The sequence below is a fragment of the Schistocerca americana genome, chromosome 7, assembly GCF_021461395.2.
Source record: "Schistocerca americana isolate TAMUIC-IGC-003095 chromosome 7, iqSchAmer2.1, whole genome shotgun sequence".
In the NCBI taxonomy this organism is placed as follows: domain Eukaryota; kingdom Metazoa; phylum Arthropoda; class Insecta; order Orthoptera; family Acrididae; genus Schistocerca; species Schistocerca americana.
In genome coordinates, this window is record NC_060125.1 from 606696020 (window position 1) to 606719091 (window position 23072).

General features: G+C 37.7%; 1 protein-coding gene across 2 annotated transcripts in view; it reads right to left on the reverse strand.

Moving 5' to 3' along the window:
• Positions 1-6065: 6065 nt before the first annotated feature.
• Positions 6066-23072, reverse strand: part of LOC124621850 (phosphoribosylformylglycinamidine synthase) — a 208065-nt gene continuing 191058 nt past the window's right edge. For both annotated transcript variants that reach the window (XM_047147296.1, XM_047147297.1), the window contains 3 exons: positions 19205-19372; positions 10950-11078; positions 6066-8094 (listed from right to left, as the gene is read on the reverse strand). In XM_047147296.1, the coding sequence (XP_047003252.1) occupies positions 7913-8094; positions 10950-11078; positions 19205-19372 (479 nt within the window). In that variant the 3' untranslated portion in view covers positions 6066-7912. The remainder of the gene's footprint in view (positions 8095-10949; positions 11079-19204; positions 19373-23072) is intronic.

Consider the following 23072-nt stretch of genomic DNA (forward strand, 5'->3'; position numbering starts at 1 on the left):
TTTACTGGGAACTGTTCAATAGCTGCAATGTGATGTGTACAACAATACTTAGACATGTATGTGTTAAAAATACGTATTTTTCAATTGATTTGTTGCAAAATGCATTTTGTACATGTGTAAACCAGCCAGCATTTGAATAATACAGAAAATAAATGAAATGTACATTAAATGTGTTCTATTTTGGAAACCATTTGGAATAGGGCAGATGTCCATATGACATTTTCGCTTCAAATGATTGCTCTGTATACTGACCATTCCTCCTAGGACACCCTGTAAATTCCCTTTACGAACTGAAGTGGTTGATACTCAACAAAGTGATTTTTGTTATAACACAAGAAAAATCTAAGGTAAAATTTACGGATTACTGAAGCTAACTGGAACTTTGAGTCTAGTTTTGTTTCCTTGAGATTATGCTCACCAACAAATTAAAATGTAGCAGAAATTAATGACAAATGCCAAGATTATACATTGCTGTTGAAGGGCTAAAATAAATGGAATATGATACAATAGTTATAATATGCAGAGTACCCAATACTATGTCACAGCAGTTGACTTTGCGATAGCTATGTTTATATTCCAATCCTAAAGCTATCAACACTTTGCGATGATTCCCTCAGAACCTGCATTTTCATTAATTTTGCATCTGAAAAAGGCTCCTTTGGCACCTAAGAAAAGCTTTATCCAAAGACCTGTACATGGATGTGCTGTGAGTAACCACACCTCACATATTAATCAGGCAGAACAGGTGCAGTTAATATTTTACAGTGGCAGGTGACTGTTTGAGTGTAAAGTAGGGCAGATAGAAGTGATGATTAGGCACAGTGATGCATTTTGTGTGAATGTCAAACTAAATGCTTTAAAATTTACATTGTAATTGAAGCAACATACAGAAAATAATATACATCAAACAACAGTCTCTGTTACTTAAAAGTGCCGCTATGATTTAGTAATTGCAAACTATCTAGGTTAAAAGAAAGTGGGGATCTCACTGTCAAACGATCACTCACAACCCTATACCGGGTTGTATGAGCGACAACATCTCATTCACATTTCCGCATCAGTTGATCATAACATTTAGGATGAGTAACTCAAAATGGTTACGCTTGTAACTTCATCAGTGTTAGCAAAAGGTCTAAAAGTCTTGCTCAGACGTATGCACAGGATGTGGTGATGAACACATACAGTGGTCTAAAGACAATGTATGTCATCAGAAATCCAGTGAACAGTCAGCTGTCATAACCAAATAAATAGACTATTACAAGTGACGTTTTTAAATTGCAGTGTGCCACATTTGATGAAAGGTTATTCTGGAAATTATGAACTGGATAAATTGTTAGATACATCATATGAAATGGCTACAGCCAGATGGCTTGCAGAAAGGAAATACCAGATTTGGTATAAATGATCAGAGACAGAAACTAGAAGATAGAAGGAGAAACAAAGAGTGGCACAAGAGAGAGGAGACATCCAGAGGAGGAGCCACAGTTGCCTTTTGGAAGAGAAAGCTACAGCAACATTGATTAGATTAGATCAGATTCAGTTTTCGTTCCATAGACCCAAAAAAGATACGATTCCCATGGGTACGGAACATGTTAGAAAGTATAACATAAAACATTTGAATATAATACTTACTACACTGATCATTTGTTAGGAGATTGTCAAAATAGGTGAATACAATGCGATAAACTGGAACAACTAATAGTTACAGAATTGACACACTCTCAGAATGAAACATTGTTATGCACTATTAATAAATTTATCATACATAAAATAACTAATTTTGACTTTTGTGATCAAGTGCTGTCAAAACTGAAATCTAACACACATTTTTACTTAAGCTGGCTTAACAGTCTCTGTTAAGATATTCATCTATAGAGTAAAAGTCTTTCAAAATCTGTTTAAACTGTGCTTTATCTGAAACGTAGTTTTTAATGGTTGCTGACAATTTATTTGAAAAATTTATTGGACCCCTTTTTGGACCAAGGTAAGTGATTTTAGGTCTTTAAGTGGATTGTTCTTATTCCTAGTATTGAGCTGTTGGTTGGAAATAGAGATATATTACTTGCAACAAATTTCATTAGGAATAAATATACTGAGAAGCAGTGGTTAGTTTACAAAGTTCCTTGAATATGTTTCTACGTGATGTTCTTAAATTTACACCACAAATGATTCTTGTTACAAGCTTTTGCACCCTAAAAACTTTTGCTGTTTGATGAGTTACTCCAAAATATGATCCCGTATGACAAATAGACTGAAGGTAAGCAAAGCAGGCAAGTTTTTTTATGTTTGTACCTCCTGCATCTGACATCATCCTACTGCAAATACAGACTTGTTTAGGCACTTAAGCACTTCTGTGGTATGCTCTTCCCAACTGAATTTATTATCAAGTTGTAATCCCAGAAATTTAACACAGTCAGCCTCTTCGGTCTGCGTGTCTTCATATGTTGTATACAAGCTAGAAGGAACTCTTTTACAGGTTCTGAACTGCTTACAGTGATTTAGCTTTAAACCATTCATTAATGTCAGTGGAAATTTGATTAGCAGCTATTTCTAAATCTGTACTTGACTTGCTACTTATTGAAATGTTTGTATCATCATCTGCAAACAAAACAAACTTAGCACCTGGCAGTGTAACAGATGAGAGGTCATTAATGTACAAAGAAAAAGCGATGGAACCTTGAAGAACACCACATGTAATTAATTCTCAATCAGATGAAGACTGACTGCTGACTGCACAGATATTTTGCAATGACACCCCTTGTTTCCTGTTAGATAGACAAGACTCAAACCATTTCACAGCATTGCCGGTGACACCATAATATTCTAATTTACTTAAGAGAATGCTGTGGTTCACACAGTCAAAGGCTTTTGACAGGTCACAGAAAATGCCAATAGCCTCTAATTTATTATCCAATGGATTATGTACATTCTCACAGTAAGTGTAAATAGCTTTCTCTATACCAGAGCCCTTAAGAAATCCAAACTGTGACTTGGACAATATATTATTTGCAGTCAGATGCTTAAGGAGACACTTGAACACAAGCTTTTCAAATATTTTTGATCAAGTCGGAAAAAGTGAAATTGGTCAATAGTTTTATGGTATCTCTTTATCCCCCTTCTTGTAAAGAGGCTTAACTTCAGCATATATTAGCCAGTCTGGAGATGCTACTTCTTTGGGAGACATGTCATTTCCATTTTACTGAAGTTACTTTTAAAGACTGGTCTCAGATACTCCACTGCACTGTTCACTGAACCTGATAACCCCAAGTTGTCAGTAATAGAAATGAAGTACTTGTTTAAGAGGTTTGCAACATTACACGCACTTGTTACCAAAGTCTCATTTATTTTCAGAGCTATCTGTTCCTCTTCCTTTTTGGCCCCACCTGTCTCTGTCTTGACTATATCCCATACAGTTTTTATTTTGTTGCCTGACGTAATTATGTTTTCCTCATAGTAAAGCTGCTTCAATTTCTGGATTACTTGCTTCAATATTTTGTAACATTTGTTGCAATGCATTACAATTCTAACATCAGAACTATTTCTAGATAGTAGACAGTCTCCTTTTTGTCCTACATGATACCTTTATTCCTTATGTAATCCATGTTTTATTTTTTGACTTCTGTGTGATCCTAGTTACCTTTAGGGGAAAACAATTTTCAAAAGTGGAGGTAACTTTATTACCAAATGCTTTGTCTTTTCCATTTGAGTCAGAAGTACTGTAAACATCTATCCAGTTCATGTCTTTGAGCAATAACCTGAATTTCTCAATTCTTGACTTATTTATCACCCTCCTGTACTCTGATTTACTAGATTTTTTTATCTTACTAAGTTTCAACATTTAACACAAGATGTTGCATGTCATGATCAAATAACCCACTTACTATTGGTTTTGTGAGAGGACTTTTTTCTTTAGATCTGTCTATAAAGATATTATCATCAGCAGTCTCAGAGCATTTACATATCCTAGTTGTAAAGTTCACAGTAGGAACTGAATTGAATGATTGTGTTACTGACTGCAATAATTGTTCACTGAGAGAGCTTTTCAATAAACCCATATTAAAATCACCAGCAACCACTATTTCCTTGTGTGTGTGTGTTTTTTTACCATGAGATGGGACAACAGAGCTTCCAGATTTTTTATAAAGAGGATAAAATTTCCTTAAGGTGATGTGTAGATACCTACTATTTATAAAGGACTTATTATGAAATACTACTTCTGTTGCACAAGTTTCTAAGTGCCGCTCTGAGCAAAATTTATTAATATCAATATTGTTATTGTTGTTGTGGTCTTCAGTCCAGAGACTGGTTTGATGCAGCTCTCCGTGCTACTCTATCCTGTGCAAGCTTCTTCGTCTCCCAGTACCTACTGCGACCTACATCCTTCTGAATCCACTTAGTGTATTCATCTCTTGGTCTCCCCCTACAATTTTTACCCTCCACGCTGCCCTCCAATACTAAATTGGTGATCCCTTGATGCCTCAGAACATGTCCTACCAACCGATCCCTTCTTCTGGTCAAGTTGTGCCACAAACTTCTCTTCTCCCCAGTCCTATTCAATACTTCCTAATTAGTTATGTGATCTACCAATCTAATCTTCAGCATTCTTCTGTAGCACCACATTTCGAAAGTTTCTATTCTCTTCTTGTCCAAACTATTTATCGTCCATGTTTCACTTCCATACATGGCTACACTCCATACAAATACTTTCAGAAATGGCTTCCTGACACTTAAATCTATACTCAATGTTAACAAATTTCTCTTCTTCAGAAACGCTTTCCTTGCCATTGCTAGTCTACATTTTATATCCTCTCTACTTCGACCATCATCAGTTATTTTGCTCCCCAGATAGCGAATCAATATTATTGAAATCAAAACAGTTTCTGAGAAATGTGTCAACTCCTCCTTTCTCCATATTTGCCCTACAGAGGTAAGAGGCTAACTTGAATCTTGTAACATTTAACATATCTATACCAGTGGTCATATGATGTTCAGAAGGGCAGATTATATCAACTGGTTTGCTCAACTCTAATTCTTCAACACAAGTAAGCAACTCATTAAGCTTACCCCTTAGTCCTCAGATACTCTGATGCAATAAGGATAACTGATTTTGTGCACTGGCTGAATTACAACTGGATGAACCTAATTTTCCAGTCAATTTTTGAATATATCTAGTTTCAATCAAAGGCTGTTTGCATGAATTGTGTACATTAAAATTTGCTTTCTGACTGCCTGTTTTATCAGTGTGAATGTCTGAACACCTTTTATTTCTGTCCTCTCACACTAAAAAAACTGCTGATCTGTCACTTGTAACCACTAGTACTTTACCATTTGTGACAATGCCGCCGCCCCCCCCCCCCCCCCCCCCCCAAGTTATTTGCTATTAGCCCACACAGTTTTCCCTCCCCTTTCCAGTTGAGGTGAAGGCCATGCCTAGCATAGTCCCATCTGCTGATAGCGTCAACTGTACCTGATCCAAGCAGCCATTCTGTCTCTAAATTAACTCTCCTAACAGAAGAGTTTAAATGAGGCCTGTCATGGTGCCTCAGAACAGACACAAGCCGAACACCAGTATGTCTCATTGCTGAAGCTATCTTCACCAGGTCACTCTCAATTGAATAATTAGAGTTCCTATCTATGCTGTTGCCTGCCCCACCCACTATTGAAATGGTGTTTTCCTTTGTGAAGTCTTTGCAAAGTGAACCTACATCCTCTGTCACCTGACCAAGTGGGCACAAGTACCTGCAGCTCCGAGAGGTGTATGGAGATATACAATGGGTGTGCACACGAGTGAGCCAGAGTCTGGGCCAAGGGGCAAGCTGCCTTCCACCCTGTTTGTTGAATATACTGTTACTGTTGTATGTCAAAGGGTACTGATAAGAAAGTGGTAAAGGTGTCAGAAATTAGATAGAATTGAGTAATGCCAAGATGAATATGATATCAAAACTCGTAGAAGGGTTTAGTGAAAAAATCTCAGAGGAAACCAGGAAATTCAGAGAAGGGAATTTAAAGGATTTAAGAGAGATCAGGGCATGTATCAAACTCAACACAGAATTGCAAAAAATGAATGGGATTTGTTAATGGTATATTCACTCAATATGATTGTACAGTGACAAGCATAGGGCATGACAAGCTTAGTAATGGGATATTTTTGAATTCATAACAATGTCCATCCAGGTATGGCTCAAAGAACATAAGATCTCCTTGCATCTTGTGGCACTGAACAAACTTGATCACCCTCTGTACAGTCCTGATCTAGTGCCCAGTGATTACCTTTTGTCCCTCTCCACTTGAAGAACCATCTGGGTGCCACAGCCATGATACTGATGTCAAAATGGCCATTCACCACTGTCTGCCAAATTTTTATGAGTATGGAATTCAGACGTTGGTTGGAATACCAGTGAGAAGTAGTTTAAGGTATAGAGTTTCATGTAATAATAAAACTAGAACAAATACACTTCTGCTTAATTTAAAAAAAAATGCTATCTGTTTAAAAAAATAAGAACACCACTGTTGTACAACTCCCTTCCAGCTACCCTTTAATTGAGCATAATTGTATGAATACCTATTAGCGACCTTAAGTGCAGAGGTGAGTACATCAATTTTCAGAATGCATTACTGAGGGAATATAAGGAACAGTACAAAAATTATGAAACAACTTCTCTCCCTCTTTCTTTTTAATGAACCATACTTGGTCTTTTTTGTATCAAAACACTTCATTAAAGCTTTCCCTTATAAACTACAATACTTCACATAAAATTACAGTAACAATCATTAATATGGCACATGGTTCACTTTTTTGTACATCAAATATTGTGAAAATAAAATCATACAAAAAGTCTGCAACATACTTGAACCAAGAGGTAATCTGAAACAAGTCCCAAATATATATTTTTGTTACTTCAGTATTTAAACAATAATGTCATGTGGAGCATTTTAACAGTGCAAGTTATAAATTCTACTAACAGGAAACAACACAACAGTATTGAAATATACACACAATGTACATTTTGACAGACAACAATAACTTAGGTTGAAATTAAAAAAAAGTAATATTTTATCATTTGCATTTATAAGTTAACGACATATAAAAAATTGATTTTTGCATTATTTCTGAAGAAAGAAAGTAAGGCATATAAGAAATGAGATTCAAAACAGGCCTTAAAATGATAAAATAATGAGATTGTAAAACACGTATTATTAATGTAGTTCAAACATTTAATAGGATTATATTATAACTTCATAATTTTCCATTTGGGTCAATTGTTTTCATCTATCTATTTCAGAGGAACATTTTCTTCTAAATATTATTTTACCTTCTCTTTTGTATACTTCAGAATATATTTAACTTTTCCATTCCTTTTTTACCTGTCCTGGTATTTTTATTTTCTCTAGCTATAGCACTGAAGAGTAATTTCTACTTATGTTCCTACTTGCATACAAGAATAGAATGTGTTTTGGTATATTTATTCAGACTGTGAACATCTTATTAATATAAAACAAGAAAAAGAAATTAAGGTGTCAGTGAATTGTGTTGATTAACAATGAAGTAATCTCACTGATGGGTTTGTAAGGTGACAGAGGATGAATACAGAGATACCTAACTTCCAGAAGTAAACTTGTAATTCTCTGCAATTTACAACATACAGGAAGAATCAAGCAATGACATGAGAATGATAAATGTTTAAAAAGAGAACAGTAGATTCACTGACAAAGCACTGACAGGAGAGCACGTGACATGAATACCCACAGTGCTCCCTTCTCTATATTACCAGTCTGACAATAATTTTTGTTATCAATTGTTATAGTTGTGTACAACTGACATATTCCCTTCTATTTCTCAGATATAAGTAATACTCCGAGTAAACAGTAATTTACTCTTGAGTGTAAATTCAGAGAGGAGAGCTCGGTTGGCCTACGAGTCGGTGACACACCACCAGTATGCATTCTGGAACATGCGCATCCACGGGGAGACCGTGTGCTCGCCCTTCCACTCTTGTGGCAGCCACGGCCACTGCCACAGCTGCGTGCAGCGCTCCGGGTGCGGCATCATTGCCAGGTGCCGCCCGTCATCCGAGCATATCCCCGCCACACCACCTGAAACAATACAGTGTGCTAGGATAAGCTGTCTGGCACTTGCAGGTGCTTTTGCTGTAATGTAGGAAAATCTGACAGACAAAGAAATATGAGTTGATCTCTTTAAATGGGCAGTAAGTAGACCAGGTTTCAAAATTTCCAAGGAGAATATTAATTTTTTTACTAATATAAATAAAATTCTTCAAACTACTAGTGAAAACTGGTCAACCAGCAGTCGTTAAAGAGTTCGAATATCAGTGATAGCTTACTCAAGAAAAGGCCTAAGAAAAATCTGCTATGGACGAAAGGTGCACACAATGGCAAGTGCGTACAGAATGGTGAAGTATATTTACAACAATGCTACACAGAAATAATACCTGACTGCCTCTTACGAACAAGCACCTAGAGGTGTATAATTAATTAGACAAACAGAAATATTGTAGAGGAGAATCAACACAAGAATTTTATATTTCCTAAGATGCAGTCTGAAAACTGAGAAGCAGTGATGAAATACATTGAAATGTACAAGCAATAATGAAAAAAAAATATTTTTTTGCTAATTATACGAAATTAACAACAGACTAACAAAACAAATCTTCAAGTATCTCCGTTAAAAAAAGATTGAGAACAAAACAAAACATAATAAAAAAAGAAGCTGCAGAAAAAGTGCCAGCTGTTTCAAAATGAATAGCTTACGGCTTTTTAGCATTCATTAAATTCAACTTACAATTACAAATAATATATGAAATGAGAGAGCAACTCAAACTGTTTGGTTCAAATACCTGTGCGCATGCACTGTTTCCTGTGTCTTCTGTTAAAACATGCTAGTAGCAAAGATGGCGACTAGTGAATAGAAAGCTCTTTGTGTTTTACAGTTTGCAAGGACTGAATCTGTTGTTACAGTGTAATGAGCATTCTGTATCAAGTTCCACTGTAATACTCTAAGTGATAATGACATCCATAGATGATACCATCAGTTTGAAGACTCCGGCTGTGTGAGACAATCTTTCATGCATAGAACCAAGAAATCAGTTCAGAAGTCTAGTTGTGAATTAGCAATTCCAGTGCTGTTCACATCGAAACTTTTAAGGAGACACTTACAAATAGTCCATATCGTTCACTGTTGTCACAAACTCTAAAACCTACAGACTATGGTTTTTGTGCCAACTTTGCAAATGAAATGTTGCTGCATGATGAAGATTTTCTGAATTGTGTCATCTTCAGTGATTAATTGACAATTTTATGTAAGGGGAGATATGAGTGCACACAGTGAGCACATTTGAGAGTCAGCAGAACTCCATGAGATGGTATAGTTGGAACTAGAACCCCTAAATTGATGTTTTTGGGCCATATTGTGACAAAGCAAGCTGGGATCTTTTCACTTCCTCTCTTGCTTTGGCATCTGCCTCCTTAAAATTCATTTTTCAACTAATTACCATTAACATACATGAGTATAACCTGCATTTTCAGAAAAGAGAAAGGTTGGCCCTCAGTCTTAAAGAATATACCACCAGATCTAACTTTGTGCTTAGTTTTATGTATGTAATCGATTTTCTAATTTATTTTGACTATTCCTAGTTAATACTTTGGTTATAGGGTGAAATCAGTAATTGTTCCGTAACTTAAATTCTATTGTTGACATATAAAAAAATATAAATTCTGTACTAATTATAAGCATTTGGAGGAACAACTGATAGTAGTCTTAAAGGATCTATTTGGTTCTATTTGAAAACACGTTAGCAAAGCCAGCACATAATTAATTCCAAAGTAATTACCAGGTTTGTCAAAAGTATTGTTTGTATACCTATATCTGTTAATTTCATCATTTAAACAAATAATACAGCCTAACCCTTGTGGTGGAAGAAACTATATATTCAGTTAATTGAAGGAGTTATGTTTTAATTGTAATTTCTGTAACTTAAACATCAAACAATGTATAGTTTCAGTGCCTATTATTGTGATGATATAATGGCCCAATTTTTGGTCCCGAGACAGACAGTCCATGGCCAATTTTCAGACGAGGAATCTGTGCTGGTTAGAACAACAACAATGAATCAACTTAACAGTGTAATAAGTGTAACACAATTAGGAAGTGTGTTAAAACAATGACAGCGTCTGTTTAATATGTACTGTATTATTCTGCAAGAACTGTGATCTGTGTGGTTATGTTTTCACTGCTCATAGATATTCAACAGTAAAATATTGTAGCAGTATGCTGATGTTTGCCTGCATCCTATTAATGAGGCTTATCAATTTGCCAATATTTAACAGGCCATATAACTGTGTAATATTGGGGGTTGTGAACAATGATAGTGTGAAACGCAACTACGCAACTGTCGGCTACATCATTTACAGTAGTCAGTGTTGAACTACCCCCCCCCCCCCCCCCTTTTTTCAGCCAGTATAATAATGCAGTATATTGACACTGAGGACTATCAACGAAGAAATACAGCAGATGAACGTCACAATATTCCACCACTTATTGACCTGAAAGTGGAATGCAATCTTTGTCAGTAATGCCACAGACATGATGTACTGCTTACACATTCTGTGGATACCGGCTTAAATTTTCTATTGTTGTGCCATTGAAGTAACTGCAATAATATCATGTTACTCCTACAAAAGAGTTATATCACTGAATTTGTCTCACACTGATGTGGATGCTTGGTGCCCGATATTGTTTCTTACTTGTAAATAAAAGAAGCATGTTAAAAATGGAAAACCTCTGAAATAAAGTATTGTAGCCCGATGTGATAGTATAAAACAAGAGATTCAGGAACATTAAAACTACAAAAGCAATTGTAATTTGCTAAATATCAAATTGAGATGTATGCCAGCAAATCCTTCAAGATTACCTTGTAGAACTTTGGACTTACCAATACTTCCATTTGGATTCAGTGGGTATTCCAGCGTTGGTTTGCCATCATCATCAACGTATTTAATGGCTAAACATTTGTTTTTTTCTAATTCTGTGTACACATTTTCATCTCGGAAAGTGAAACGACCTGCAATCCAAATTGAATTATATAACACTCATTTTCAGATATTGTGTTCATAATATTAACTCACATATGCAAATATAAGGTGGTCCCAAACAGCTTTTACATATTTCAGAAACTTTATTACATGATTGCAGAGCCATACTTATTCTTATTGTAACAATCAATTTTGGTTAGTCTTCTGCTTATCTGTACCAAAAGAAAATGCCGTAATATATGATACATTTATATGTATTGTTACACAGTAGTTTAATGGGGGAAAAAAAAGGGATGTGGTTCTACTTACACGAGAAATATAAATGGCAAAATGGTCAATTACCTAATTAAACTGCAAGTGAATTTTTTAATTAACTGAAACTCCTGCAAATATTTAATATTACATAGGATACAAGACTGTGGGATACATCTATTTCTTTCATCACTGCATATTTAGATCATAGAGCATATCGATAGCAGGCAGTGAAAACCTTGCAACTCCATTTTGCTCGGTTCGCGATGCTGGAGTTGGCGGTAATGAGTGCGTGTGGTGTTGCTTGCTTTGTGTGTCAATGGCGTGTGTGTCTCTCTTTTACTGACGAAAACTGTGGTTGAAAGTTTTATGTAAGTGTCTTTTAATTGTGCCTGTCTCCAACCTGATGTGTCTTTTTTGCAGTATGTACCAATCTGTCTTTTCCTACCATGCAATACATGTTTTGCCTTTATTTATTTATTTTTTGAAATGCATCATCATCAGCCTGAAATATATACATATAAATGTGATTACTATTTTGTTTCACATACTAGACACTGTACTTTCAGATTAGAAACAGTTTTGACACTTCCTGACTATAACATAATAATTGCCCAAATCTTTATTTAAAAGGTTTGCAGCTGCTGCTCTACACGAGTGCTCGCTTTGCTGGTTTGAATGTTCTTCCCAATTACTGAATGTCATTTTCAACTGTTAAATGTGTGTTTGTGATCATCCCCCTCCCCCCCCCCTCTCTCTCTCTCTCTCTCTCTCTCTCTCTCTCTGTGTGTGTGTGTGTGTGTGTGTGTGTGTGTGTGTGTGCGTGGTTAACTGTCCTAGTAATTTCCATGTCTTATTTTGCATTGGTGGAATGATGGCTGTGAAGCTGTACATGCTCTGTCAATGGAGAATGATTTGCTTCATATTTCCAACATCTGGTTTGTTCTTTGTAACATATTTTAAAATACTTATGTATAATGTATCTCACCTTTGGTTTCAAGTTTGCTTATTCCTGGTCCCTAGAATTTGTTCCTCTTGACTGCTGGTTGGCTTAGGTTTGTTTGCAGAATTTGTACAGTTTTATATGCCATATGGAGGCACTGTTTCTTTATGATGTTTGTTGCTCTCTGTGCTACTTTGTGTGTGTAAGTCACCGTACACTATGTCCTGTGAGTGAGTGAGTGTGTGTGTGTGTGTGTGTGTGTGTATGCCATATGGAGGCACTGTTTCTTTACGATGTTTGTTGCTCTGTGTGCTACTTTGTGAGTGTAAGTCACCGTACACTATGTCCTATGTGTGTGTGTGTGTTGGTTTGGGGCTTTCGAGTTTCCCTATATTGTGGGCATATTGTGTTTGTTTTGTAGTAGTTTTAATTTTTTGACATTCAATAATTAAAGAGACAAACTGATGTAGGAGTGAAACAGTTTGTAAGAGTACTCTAGTTTCATTACTTTTGGTTGGCATCACTGTCATGAGCAGAGAGCAGCTGATGGATAAAAAGTTATTCAGATGGATACAAAGTTATTTTATTTATTATCTCCCAAATTGCATTTAATGATGGCGTGTCCACTTGCAGTTTCCACATTAGTTGAACAATGTTCTGTTCAGTGATACTTTTTTTTTCTAAAGGTGAAAAACTGGCTAAAATATTTTTTTGAATGCTTTTTACACTTTGGTGAAGGTTAAATGAACCATGGAAATTTTTGTAAGTGGCTGTGAGAACAGTTCAAGACCGGTCAAATCTCAGTGACTGATGAGCAATGTGATAGCCGGCCAGTTACCAAGATTTTAACATGTGAGGAAACTTGGGTTCACCATTTTGAACCAGAGTCCAAAATATCCTGGAATGGAAGGACAGCAGCTCACTTATCCAAATGAAATTCAGAACACAAACATCAGCTGGAAAAGTCGTGTTGACAGTCTCTTGTGATGTCCAAGGAATCGTCTTTTGTAATTATTCAGAAGATCAGTGCACAATGAAAACCCCTACTACTTAGGCATGCCTATGAATAAAGTAAAGCCAGCAATGAGAGAAAAACATCATATATTTCAAAGAAAAGGTGAAAATACTCGCCCTCACACTGCTCAGCTGACCCAAGAGACCACTGAATAAATGAGAGGAGACATACTGTCTCATCCTCCCCACAGTCTAGATTTGGCACCCTCGGATTTTCATTTCTTTGAGCCCCTCACGGAGGCATTACACAGAAAAAATGTTCAGCAACAACAAGGTGGTCAAAGAATTTATGGGAAAGTGTTTCAAACAAGACAGAGACCTCTTTGCATTTGGTATAAAAAGAACTATTTCATTGTTGGAAAAGGGGGGGCTGAGTATTATGCTGAAAAGCAGTAAAAGTCTCATTTCCTAACAATTCTGCTTTTTCCATCAATTTGTGTCTTTTAACTAGTGAAGGTCCCTCATACATATGTGTCGTACCAATTGTGTGTGCTTGCATACATTTCATTTTCATAATTTCTCTTGTTCAGTGGAATCCTGTTTATTTTATATGATTTTGCCTTAGTGCAGCTAGTCTCTGGCTGTGTAACTGATGAATACACACAACATACCAACACAGTGACAACACAAAATAAAAACAAACAACATGGTTTAAAATGACTTACACTTATAAACTAACAGAGTGGCAAACATCTTACAGAAACAAAGCCTCCCTGTAGCATATAAAACTGTCCAAACTCTCCAAACAAACTTAAGCCAATCAACAACTAAGAGTGACAAATACAAGGGAGCAATTGTATATAAACCGAATGCCAAAGTTAATTTAGGAATTTTAAAATATGTTACAAAGAACACATCAGACGTTGGAAGTATGAAAGAAATCTGTCGTGTGTAAGCCATTCGCCCTGTCTACCAGCTATCCCTCTGACACCAGCTCATGTTAGTGGCCTATGTGGTGAAACTGCAGAGGCCACACCTGCAGATATCAGCCAGAAGACCTCACATGCCTGCTGGCCTGACAGGCGGCAGTGTAGGCGTCACCAGAGGCTCGGTGGCCTTTCTTTCTTCTAGCTGACAAAACAAATGGCTTATCTGGAACCAAAGTACCATATGGGACCTTAGCTTGTATTCCTGAAGTATCTGTTATATTCCAGATCTTCCACAAAAGAACATTTGCATCAGGGAAAGCTTCAAGGCCACTGTAGTTTGCATGTTTCTGCCATACAACATGCAAGGTCAACCATGTACTGCCTCCAAAGACAACAATAACATCACATGTAAACTGCATTCTGCGTCCACAAAAGACATTTGGGCCACCAATAAACTGCTGCTTATTGAATTGGCCAGCAAGGTCACTGTCTATTGCCTTCAAAGACTTGTACACAGGAACACCAATGGCGACAATAATAACATCGTGTAGGCATTGCAGAGGCATGTTAACAGAAGTGAACGTTGCAAGCCATCACCCAGTGCAACTCAAGAGCAAAGCATCCGCACGCTGACAGCTGCAGAGCAAATGACACCACGTGCTGCAGCGGTTGGCTATACGTCATTCTCCCTCTTACAACGACCGGATGCTGCTGTTGGGACACTCTGTGCTTGGGGCCTCCACTTGCTTCCGGTCAACTAGCTGCAGCTAAAACTAGAGACACCGCGCCGCCAGGCAGCAGGTAAGTCAGCTCTCTTATGGTAGCCAACAGCCTCGTCACGAGATGAAACACACCAGCTCTCTTAAGGTACCCAACTGCCTAGCGTGTAACCAAGTGCTAAGAGCCTACATACGTTAATGAATTTTTTTTTTGAGGGATAGGGAATTAGGAAAGGAGATAAGGATTTTACATTTATTGACTATAAGTCAACATACAGTTACCAACAATCTTTATTTTACAATTGCCATTCCCTACTTTGGCCCAAATAAACAGGTACTTGTCAGCGTTCAGCTTCTTTCTTCTAGCTGACAAAACAAAGGGCTTCTCTGGAACCAAAGTACCATATGGCACCTTAGCTAGTATTTCTGCAGTCTCTGTTATATTCCAGGTCTCCCACGAAAGAATATTTGCATCACGGCCACCGTAACCTGCATGATTCTTCCATACAACAGCCAAGGTCAACCGTGTACTACCTCCAAAGACAGCAGCAACAACACATATTAACTGCATTCTTAGTGCATGAAAGACATTTGGACCACCAATAAGCTGGTCAATTCCATTGCTTTCAAAGACTTGTACACAGGAACAATGTGCTGCCATTGGTAAAGATAATAACGTCATGTAGTCATTGCAGAGGCACGTTAACACAAGTGCCTCTGCAACACCTACGCGACATTATTATCGTCACTATTGGCGGCGCATTGTTCCTGTGTACAAGTCTTTGAAAGCTAGACACTGACCTTGCAGGCCAATTCAATAAGCAGAAGCTTATTGGTGGTCCAAATGTCTTTCATGCACTAAGAATGCAGTTAATGTGTGTTGTTACTGCTGTCTTTGGAGGTAGTACATGGTTGACCTTGTTTGTTGTATGGGGGAATCTTGCAGACTAGGGTGGCCTTGAAGCTTTCCCTGTTGCAAATATTCTTTTGTGGAAGATCTGGAATATAACAGAGACTTCAGGAATACTAGCTAAGGTCCCATATGGTACTTTGGTCCCAGATAAGCCCTTCGTTTTGTCAACTAGAAGAAAGAAGAAGCTCGCATCAGATGTTCTGTGTATCACTTATGTTGCACCTCCTGCAAGATTCTTTTGTCTTGTTACGTGTGGACTCACAAGAGGATTGTTTCGATTATTGTTCAGAGGTTTACGAATGCAGCTACATTTGTGTTACTGCATTGGTTTCGTGTATGACTTAATTACTACACGATTGGGATCCCATCCTCATCGCCAATCATCTAGTAACCAAGTAATACATGAAACCAATCCAGTAACACAAATATGGCTTTATTCATAAATCTCTGAACAATAATGGAAATAAGCCTCTCGGGACTCCACACATAACAAGACAAAAGATTCATACAGACGGGGTAACATAAACGATACACAGAACACCTGATGTGAGCGTGACAAACTAAAAGAACATAGTGAGAGTGAGCCAGTGCTGCTCCGCACATATATAGGCACAAGTTGCCAGCAGACAGCGTGGTGGAGATCATACCGTGTGCACGCCTCCTACAGGTGGCCTGTAGTGGCCGGCCTGCAATGATACAGTTGGCAGTCGATTTAAGTACTTCCGCATGGCGACACTACATTCAGCGTACTCACACTCGCACACACTAGTAGCGGCATACGGTAGTATGTCGTACAATGGTGAAATATGGATGAGGTGCTGTTATGGTATGGGGGTGTCTGTTGTAGTTAGGGTGTGCTAAATGCAGAGGGTGTGGACACGTTTTATAACATTGTGTACTGCGTACAGTGAAGGAAGAGTTAAAAGTGGCCATATACCTAAATCCATTCTTGATAAGCAAGCATGTGCAAATGTGCTTGTCCAAGAATGCTTGATGCTTGATCAAACTTTGATTATGGTTGCTTGTGCAAACATTCAAACATGTGCATGATTGTGTGTCTACCAGGAGTAGGGATGATTGTGCAAGCATTTGTCAGTGATCTGATTTGATTTTTATTTAGTCCTGTTAAATTACATTCTGTAATAATGTTCTACTGTAATATAGGGGACTGGGTTGTTTGGGGGAGGAGACCAGACAGTGAGGTCATTGGTCTCATTGGATTAGGGAAGGACGGGGAAGGAAGTCAGCCGTGCCCTTTCACAGGAACCATCCTGGCATTTGCCTGGAGAAATTTAGGGAAATCATGGAAAACTTAAATCAGGATGGCCAGTCGCGGGATTGAACTGTCGTCCTCCCGAATGTGAGTCCAGTGTGCTAGCCACTGCGCCACCTCACTCGGTACTGTAATGTGGGTAAGTCCAAGAATATTACATGGAGAAAAAGAGAAGAATAACAGCAACAGAGTGAGATAGTTTCTGTAGTGAGTCTAGTATAAATAGTTAATACAGGAATCTGATTTTCATTTTTTCAGTCACTCATTCCTGCACATATCGCATTTCCTATTCATTTTATTTAGTTTTATTTATTTATTTATTTTGTAAAATAAGCAAAATTGCTTCCAAAGCCAGCACAGCATAGCTCAACAATTTCTAGCAAAATGAACTGATTCTTGTGGAAGCACACTTGAGCCGTGTGGGGGCACGAGGAATTTGTGCAGTTACATGTGGCCACCTTAAGAGAGAATGATTGATTGTGTCAGCATGACAATGCACCCTGGCATAAAGCAGCATCCATGAGGCAATTTGTGGACAATAGCATTCCTGCAATGGACTGGCTAGCCCAGTCTCGACTTGTACCCAATGGAACACATTTGGGACGAGTTAGAACATTGATTTCACTCCAGATTCCAGTGTCCAACATCACTAACTTCTCTGGTATTGGCTCTTGATGGAGAATGTGAAGAATGGGCCGCCATTCCTTCAAAGACACATCACAAAGCGCCTATCATAAATGTGAAGGGTGGACATACGCCATATTAATGTCCACTAATAGGTGTCTGGATACATTTGATCAGATGGTGTGTATGCCAACTGACACACACACACACACACACACACACACACACACACACACACACACACACACACATTCACTTCACTGTTAGCAAAAGCATTCATTGGTTGGCGACAACATCTGATACAAAGCATTAAGAAAATGTTTGTTCATACTGTCAATGTTTTGCTATTGACAATTCAAAAGACTGGGAGCAGAACAGCAGCTTTAAATCGAGCTAAGTGAGCACTCATGTAGAGTAGGAGCCAGAAACCTTGCAAGTAAAGATTCGGCCTATTATTACATTGTAGCACACCAGAAAGTGCCAGAACTGTTTCTAACTTGAAAGTACAATATATAAAACAAAACAGTATACACATAAAGATGTGTATATTTCAAGGCACTGATGATTCCTTTCAAAATAAAGATTAAATGTGTATGGAACGATAAAATGTCTTTTATCCAGTTGCACATTGATGAATCTAACATAATAATTATCAACATAATATTACACGCAACAAACGATGATGAGACAACTAAAGTCACAGATAACATACAGAATGTTACTCAAACAAACAGACAATAATTATATTCACACAGCGTATGCATATACTGTCTTTATAGTATGGTGCTATAGTTCAAATTCGGTGAAAGATTTTTTTATGTGTATGATGCTCAGTTAATTACTTCTTATGTACGTATAGCCACAACATCACTTCAAGACAGTGACTTTATTTGAATGAAGTATTGCTCCCGCCTCTTTAGCCAAGGGTACCAACACACAGCAGTGCAGTGCTGCTTGACTCTGAAGTAGCCAGCCAAGTCTCAGTAGCAGAAGAAACTTTCACCACCAGTATTTGACCAGCAAGGGGAGGTTAAGCAACTGTACCCACCCCCCAGGGTTTTCAGCTAACAGTGGCATACAACTTTCTCTTTTGTTTAATACTACATGCAAATGCACTTTTTAATGATTTTTCTTTCCTATCAGATAACCTGAAGATAGTTTTAAAATTAATTGAAATCAGCTGCAAAAATGAAGACTGAGTACACTGTGAAATCATATGGAAAACAATCTTAAATTCAGGAATGTCCACAGTAAATGACAAAAATAAAAACATAGTAATACTGAAGCATTATTTTTAGCCATGTAAGAGACAATATCTTTTTAACAGACAAAAAAACTAAATTTGATACAAGCAGTCATCCTTCAGCTCCTTCTCAATATAAAAATAAATTCTATCAAAATGAAAACTTGCTTGGGGGGAGGGTGGGCTATATAACTATGAGATAGAACCGCTGGTCAGTATTCACTCTCTCTCTTGTCTTGAAGGAAAGTACTGGCCATAAATTTTGTCACATCAATTAATTAAAGTAGTATGACAAATTGTTATACCTTCTCCGTGAGCAATCCAAACTCCAAGGAGACATCCCTCCATACCATGCAACATAATAGAGGGAGATCTCTCGATCTTGACAGTGCTGAAGCGACACTCGAACCTTCCGGACAAGTTGTGATCCAATACAATCTCCGGTGTTGATAAACTGTCGCCTGAGGAAGAACCTGTCACAGTTTTCAGGTAAAATTAAACCATACGTGAGGGAAAATTAATTAAGAAAACAAAATATTCTAAATTCTCAAGTGTTTACACTGATAAGAACCTGAAATGGAAGACACATGTTACTGATAATCTTGAAAGTCTAAGAGTTGCATCATTTGTATTGCAGATAATAGCAGACTATGGAGATGAAACTGTCAAAAAGATGACTTCACTGATGACTTCATGTTCAATGTCTTATTTTTCAGATATACCATATATTATTACAACTGATTGCTACTGCTGCATCAGTCACATTAATTACGAATACAGCTACTGTTCCCTCCATTACTGTAAAGTTTTATTTTGTGTTGATAACAGCTAACAGTTATGTTCACTATACTTGCAGGATTCGTTATCAAACAATTATGATGACAGATAGAGTAAAATGACTGCTCCAAATTTGGGTAAACCACAACCGAACATATTAACTGTCCAAGTTGATGCGTCACAGATCAAGGTAACTATTAGACTGGTTTCCCACAAAGGCAAAATGTCTGTCTGCTTCCCCTAGGAGTCGTATCGGCAACTCTAACATACAACCTCTTATACGACCAGCGTCGATTACAAAATCCATTACTAATTTTAAATTAGCTAATGCAGAAATTTTTACGGTAACTACCCAGTGCGTGGAATATGAAATTCTTGTAGTTTACACTGTAATTGATGACGATGCTTACACCAAACCTCCAGATGTCAGACACTCAGATCGGTACCAAACATTGCGTGTTGATAGAGTATCAACCAAAACACCAATTTAGTTTGTGCTGTGTGCTGTTGTCCAATAGAAGATGCATAAACAGTATTTCTTTTTAACAGATTATGTGTGAAACTGTTATATGGGAGAACATTTTTCTGCCATGTAAAAGGACATTTCGGGATTTGTAGTAACGTTCTTTTGGCAGTCTGCTTTCGGTTCATTAATTGACAGTAGCAAACCTACAGAGTACATTTGTATAGATATGTGTGGTGTTATGTACACAAATGTATGCTCTAGGTTTTCTACTTTCATCTAACAAAGTGAAAGCAGACTGCCAAAAGAACATTACTACAACCTCTGAAACATCCTTTTACATGGCATAAAAATGTTCTCCCTTATAACAATTTTGCACATAATCAGTTAAAAGAAATCATCATAAGTGGGTTTTGAAGTCAGGACCTTTAGCATGACAATCTGACGCACTACGGACTCATCTACCACAGATTTTCACATTCAGAGTTCACAGGTATGGTTTGTGTATACTCCATAGCTCTGGTGTCACTTTTGATTACCACTTACACATCTTCTACTGGACAACAGCACACGGCACAAACTAAATCAGTGTTTTAGTTGATACTCTATCAACACGCAATGTTTGGTAGCAATCAGAATGTCCGACATCTGGAGATTTGGGTGTTAGTTAAAGCATTTTTGTAGCATGTACCTCAAACACGTTCATACAAAGCCCATCACAAATGCAACTGTGTTTTCAACTTGCACTACTTCCCTAATCAGATCTTGCATCTCTGAATACATAATTGTAGCCAGAGGTAATAACATAAATTTTGTAAACATCAGTCGCTCACTTTCAAAAATCTAGTGAATACTTTTCTACTAAAATCATATACAGCTTCTGCTTGGTCCAACTTGTCAGTCAGTCATATTTTTATTGCTGTATTTGCAATAGAAGCACCAAACACAGTAACTTTTTACTGACCAGATCTCTGTATGTGGCACGTCAGCTCGTAACATATTATTTATGACCTATTTGTTACAATGTCCAAAGATCAAACCACAACATTCAGAAACTTTAAGTGTAATAATAAATATGCACTTACAACTGAAAGATGTGAAGTATCTAATTTACCTATGAAACTCAATAATTTGTAGAGCAAACATGCTCTTCTGCAAATTGTTAGAGTAAAAAGCAAACTTGCGCCACAAGAGGTGTATCACTTAGGGCATATGAATGGCACCGTGACCTCTGGAAATTATTATCTTGCCTCCAAACAACTATGCAACCATGTCAGTCAGTCGAAGAGAAATGCAGAACTTAGGTACGCTCATTTGCTACATGAGAACAACCTGTGCATGTGCCGACTTGTGGAAAAATCTACATGGTCTGGGAGTAAGCAAGCCCAGATTTACAGTTGAAACTCTAGTTCATATTTTAGCTGTGCAAATTTGTTCAGCAGCAGTAGAACACAATGAAATTATAGTGAAACTGATCATCTATTCTACTATACAAAGACAAGTTGTCGTTTAACGCTGTTACCAAAACACGGAAACAGCAAAATTTTGGAGAAGTTCTTGACTGACTTACTCCAGATTTTTATACAGTACACTAATAAACATTGAGACAAGGACAGACTATATTAAAAAAGTATACGTTATCTGTTAACACTGACTGCAAGAGAGAAAATCTCATGCTGTGCTGTGAAAATGTACAGTTTCATTTTCTTTCTTGCTGTTAGTTTTAACTGTGACACCCTTTAAACCAGGGCTTCCCAACGTGTAGTCCGCGGACCCCTTAGAGGTCCGTCGGCCCTTTCTAGGGGGTCCGCGGCCACCTTTCACCAAATCGTGTAAAATAATGAGTAAAATTATTGAATAAAAATGTGAAAATCAAATTCATCAATTATAATTTTTTTTTTTTTTTTTTTTGTGAAAAACATGTGTACTTTTACTTCAGGTCGTATTCCCAAGAAGCCTTTGCAGTTTCTAAGTGACAACGCATACACAGTTTAGTGATGGAGAATGTGACTTCTCTGATCGACAGTTTCGCAATATGGGGGTCGTTTGTGTGCCGGCTCACGGTGCTAGATGCGTTGAAACCATGTCATCGTGGATTGCGCGGCTGCTTCTGCCAGAGGTTCGAGTCCTCCCTCGTGTGTGTGTGTGTGTGTGTGTGTGTGTGTGTGTGTGTGTGTGTGTGTGTGTGTTGTCCTTAGCGGAAGTTAAACTTAGGTTAATAGTGTGTAAGACTAGGGACTGATGACCTCAGCAGTTAAGTCCCATAGACTTTACATATAGTTGAACATTTTTCTTCGGATTTCACGAAAAACCACACACACACACACACACACACACACACACACACACACACAACAACTGTTATGAAATATGTATGCTCCTTGCACAACTGTAGCCAAACAGTAGATGTGAACAGACCACAAGCGGCAGCTTGTCAACAGCGAACAGTTTGGACGTGACGTTGATTGCTCTTGGAGGAAGGCAGCTCCATCGTGTGAAATTTCAATTACCAAGTAATTTTAATCAGGCTACAGTGTGTTGAACAAAGGGAGTAAATCCAGTAGTAAGTGTCTGGATACAGTGGGAATTCAAATTGGATCGTTAATTTCAAGGTGTTTTCATTCATCTCTAAACCAAAGACTATTGATACTTCGGGGGTGGGGGCATTGGGAACATGGCACTTGCATTAAGAAGCTTTCAGTTCCCATGGGTTTCGCTCTGAAATTTGATGTTACTATGCTCTTGACTGACTAGGGGTCCGCCATGGATTTTCGACTGAAGAAAGGGTCCGCCAGATGAAAAGGTTGGGAAGCCCTGCTTTAAACCATTTACACAAATGGGTTCTCCCAACGTATTCTTTTTCATTATATATAGTTTTCCACAAAAATTGTAGGCATAACAATGTGCTGTTTAGTTTTCTTCCTCACAGAAAG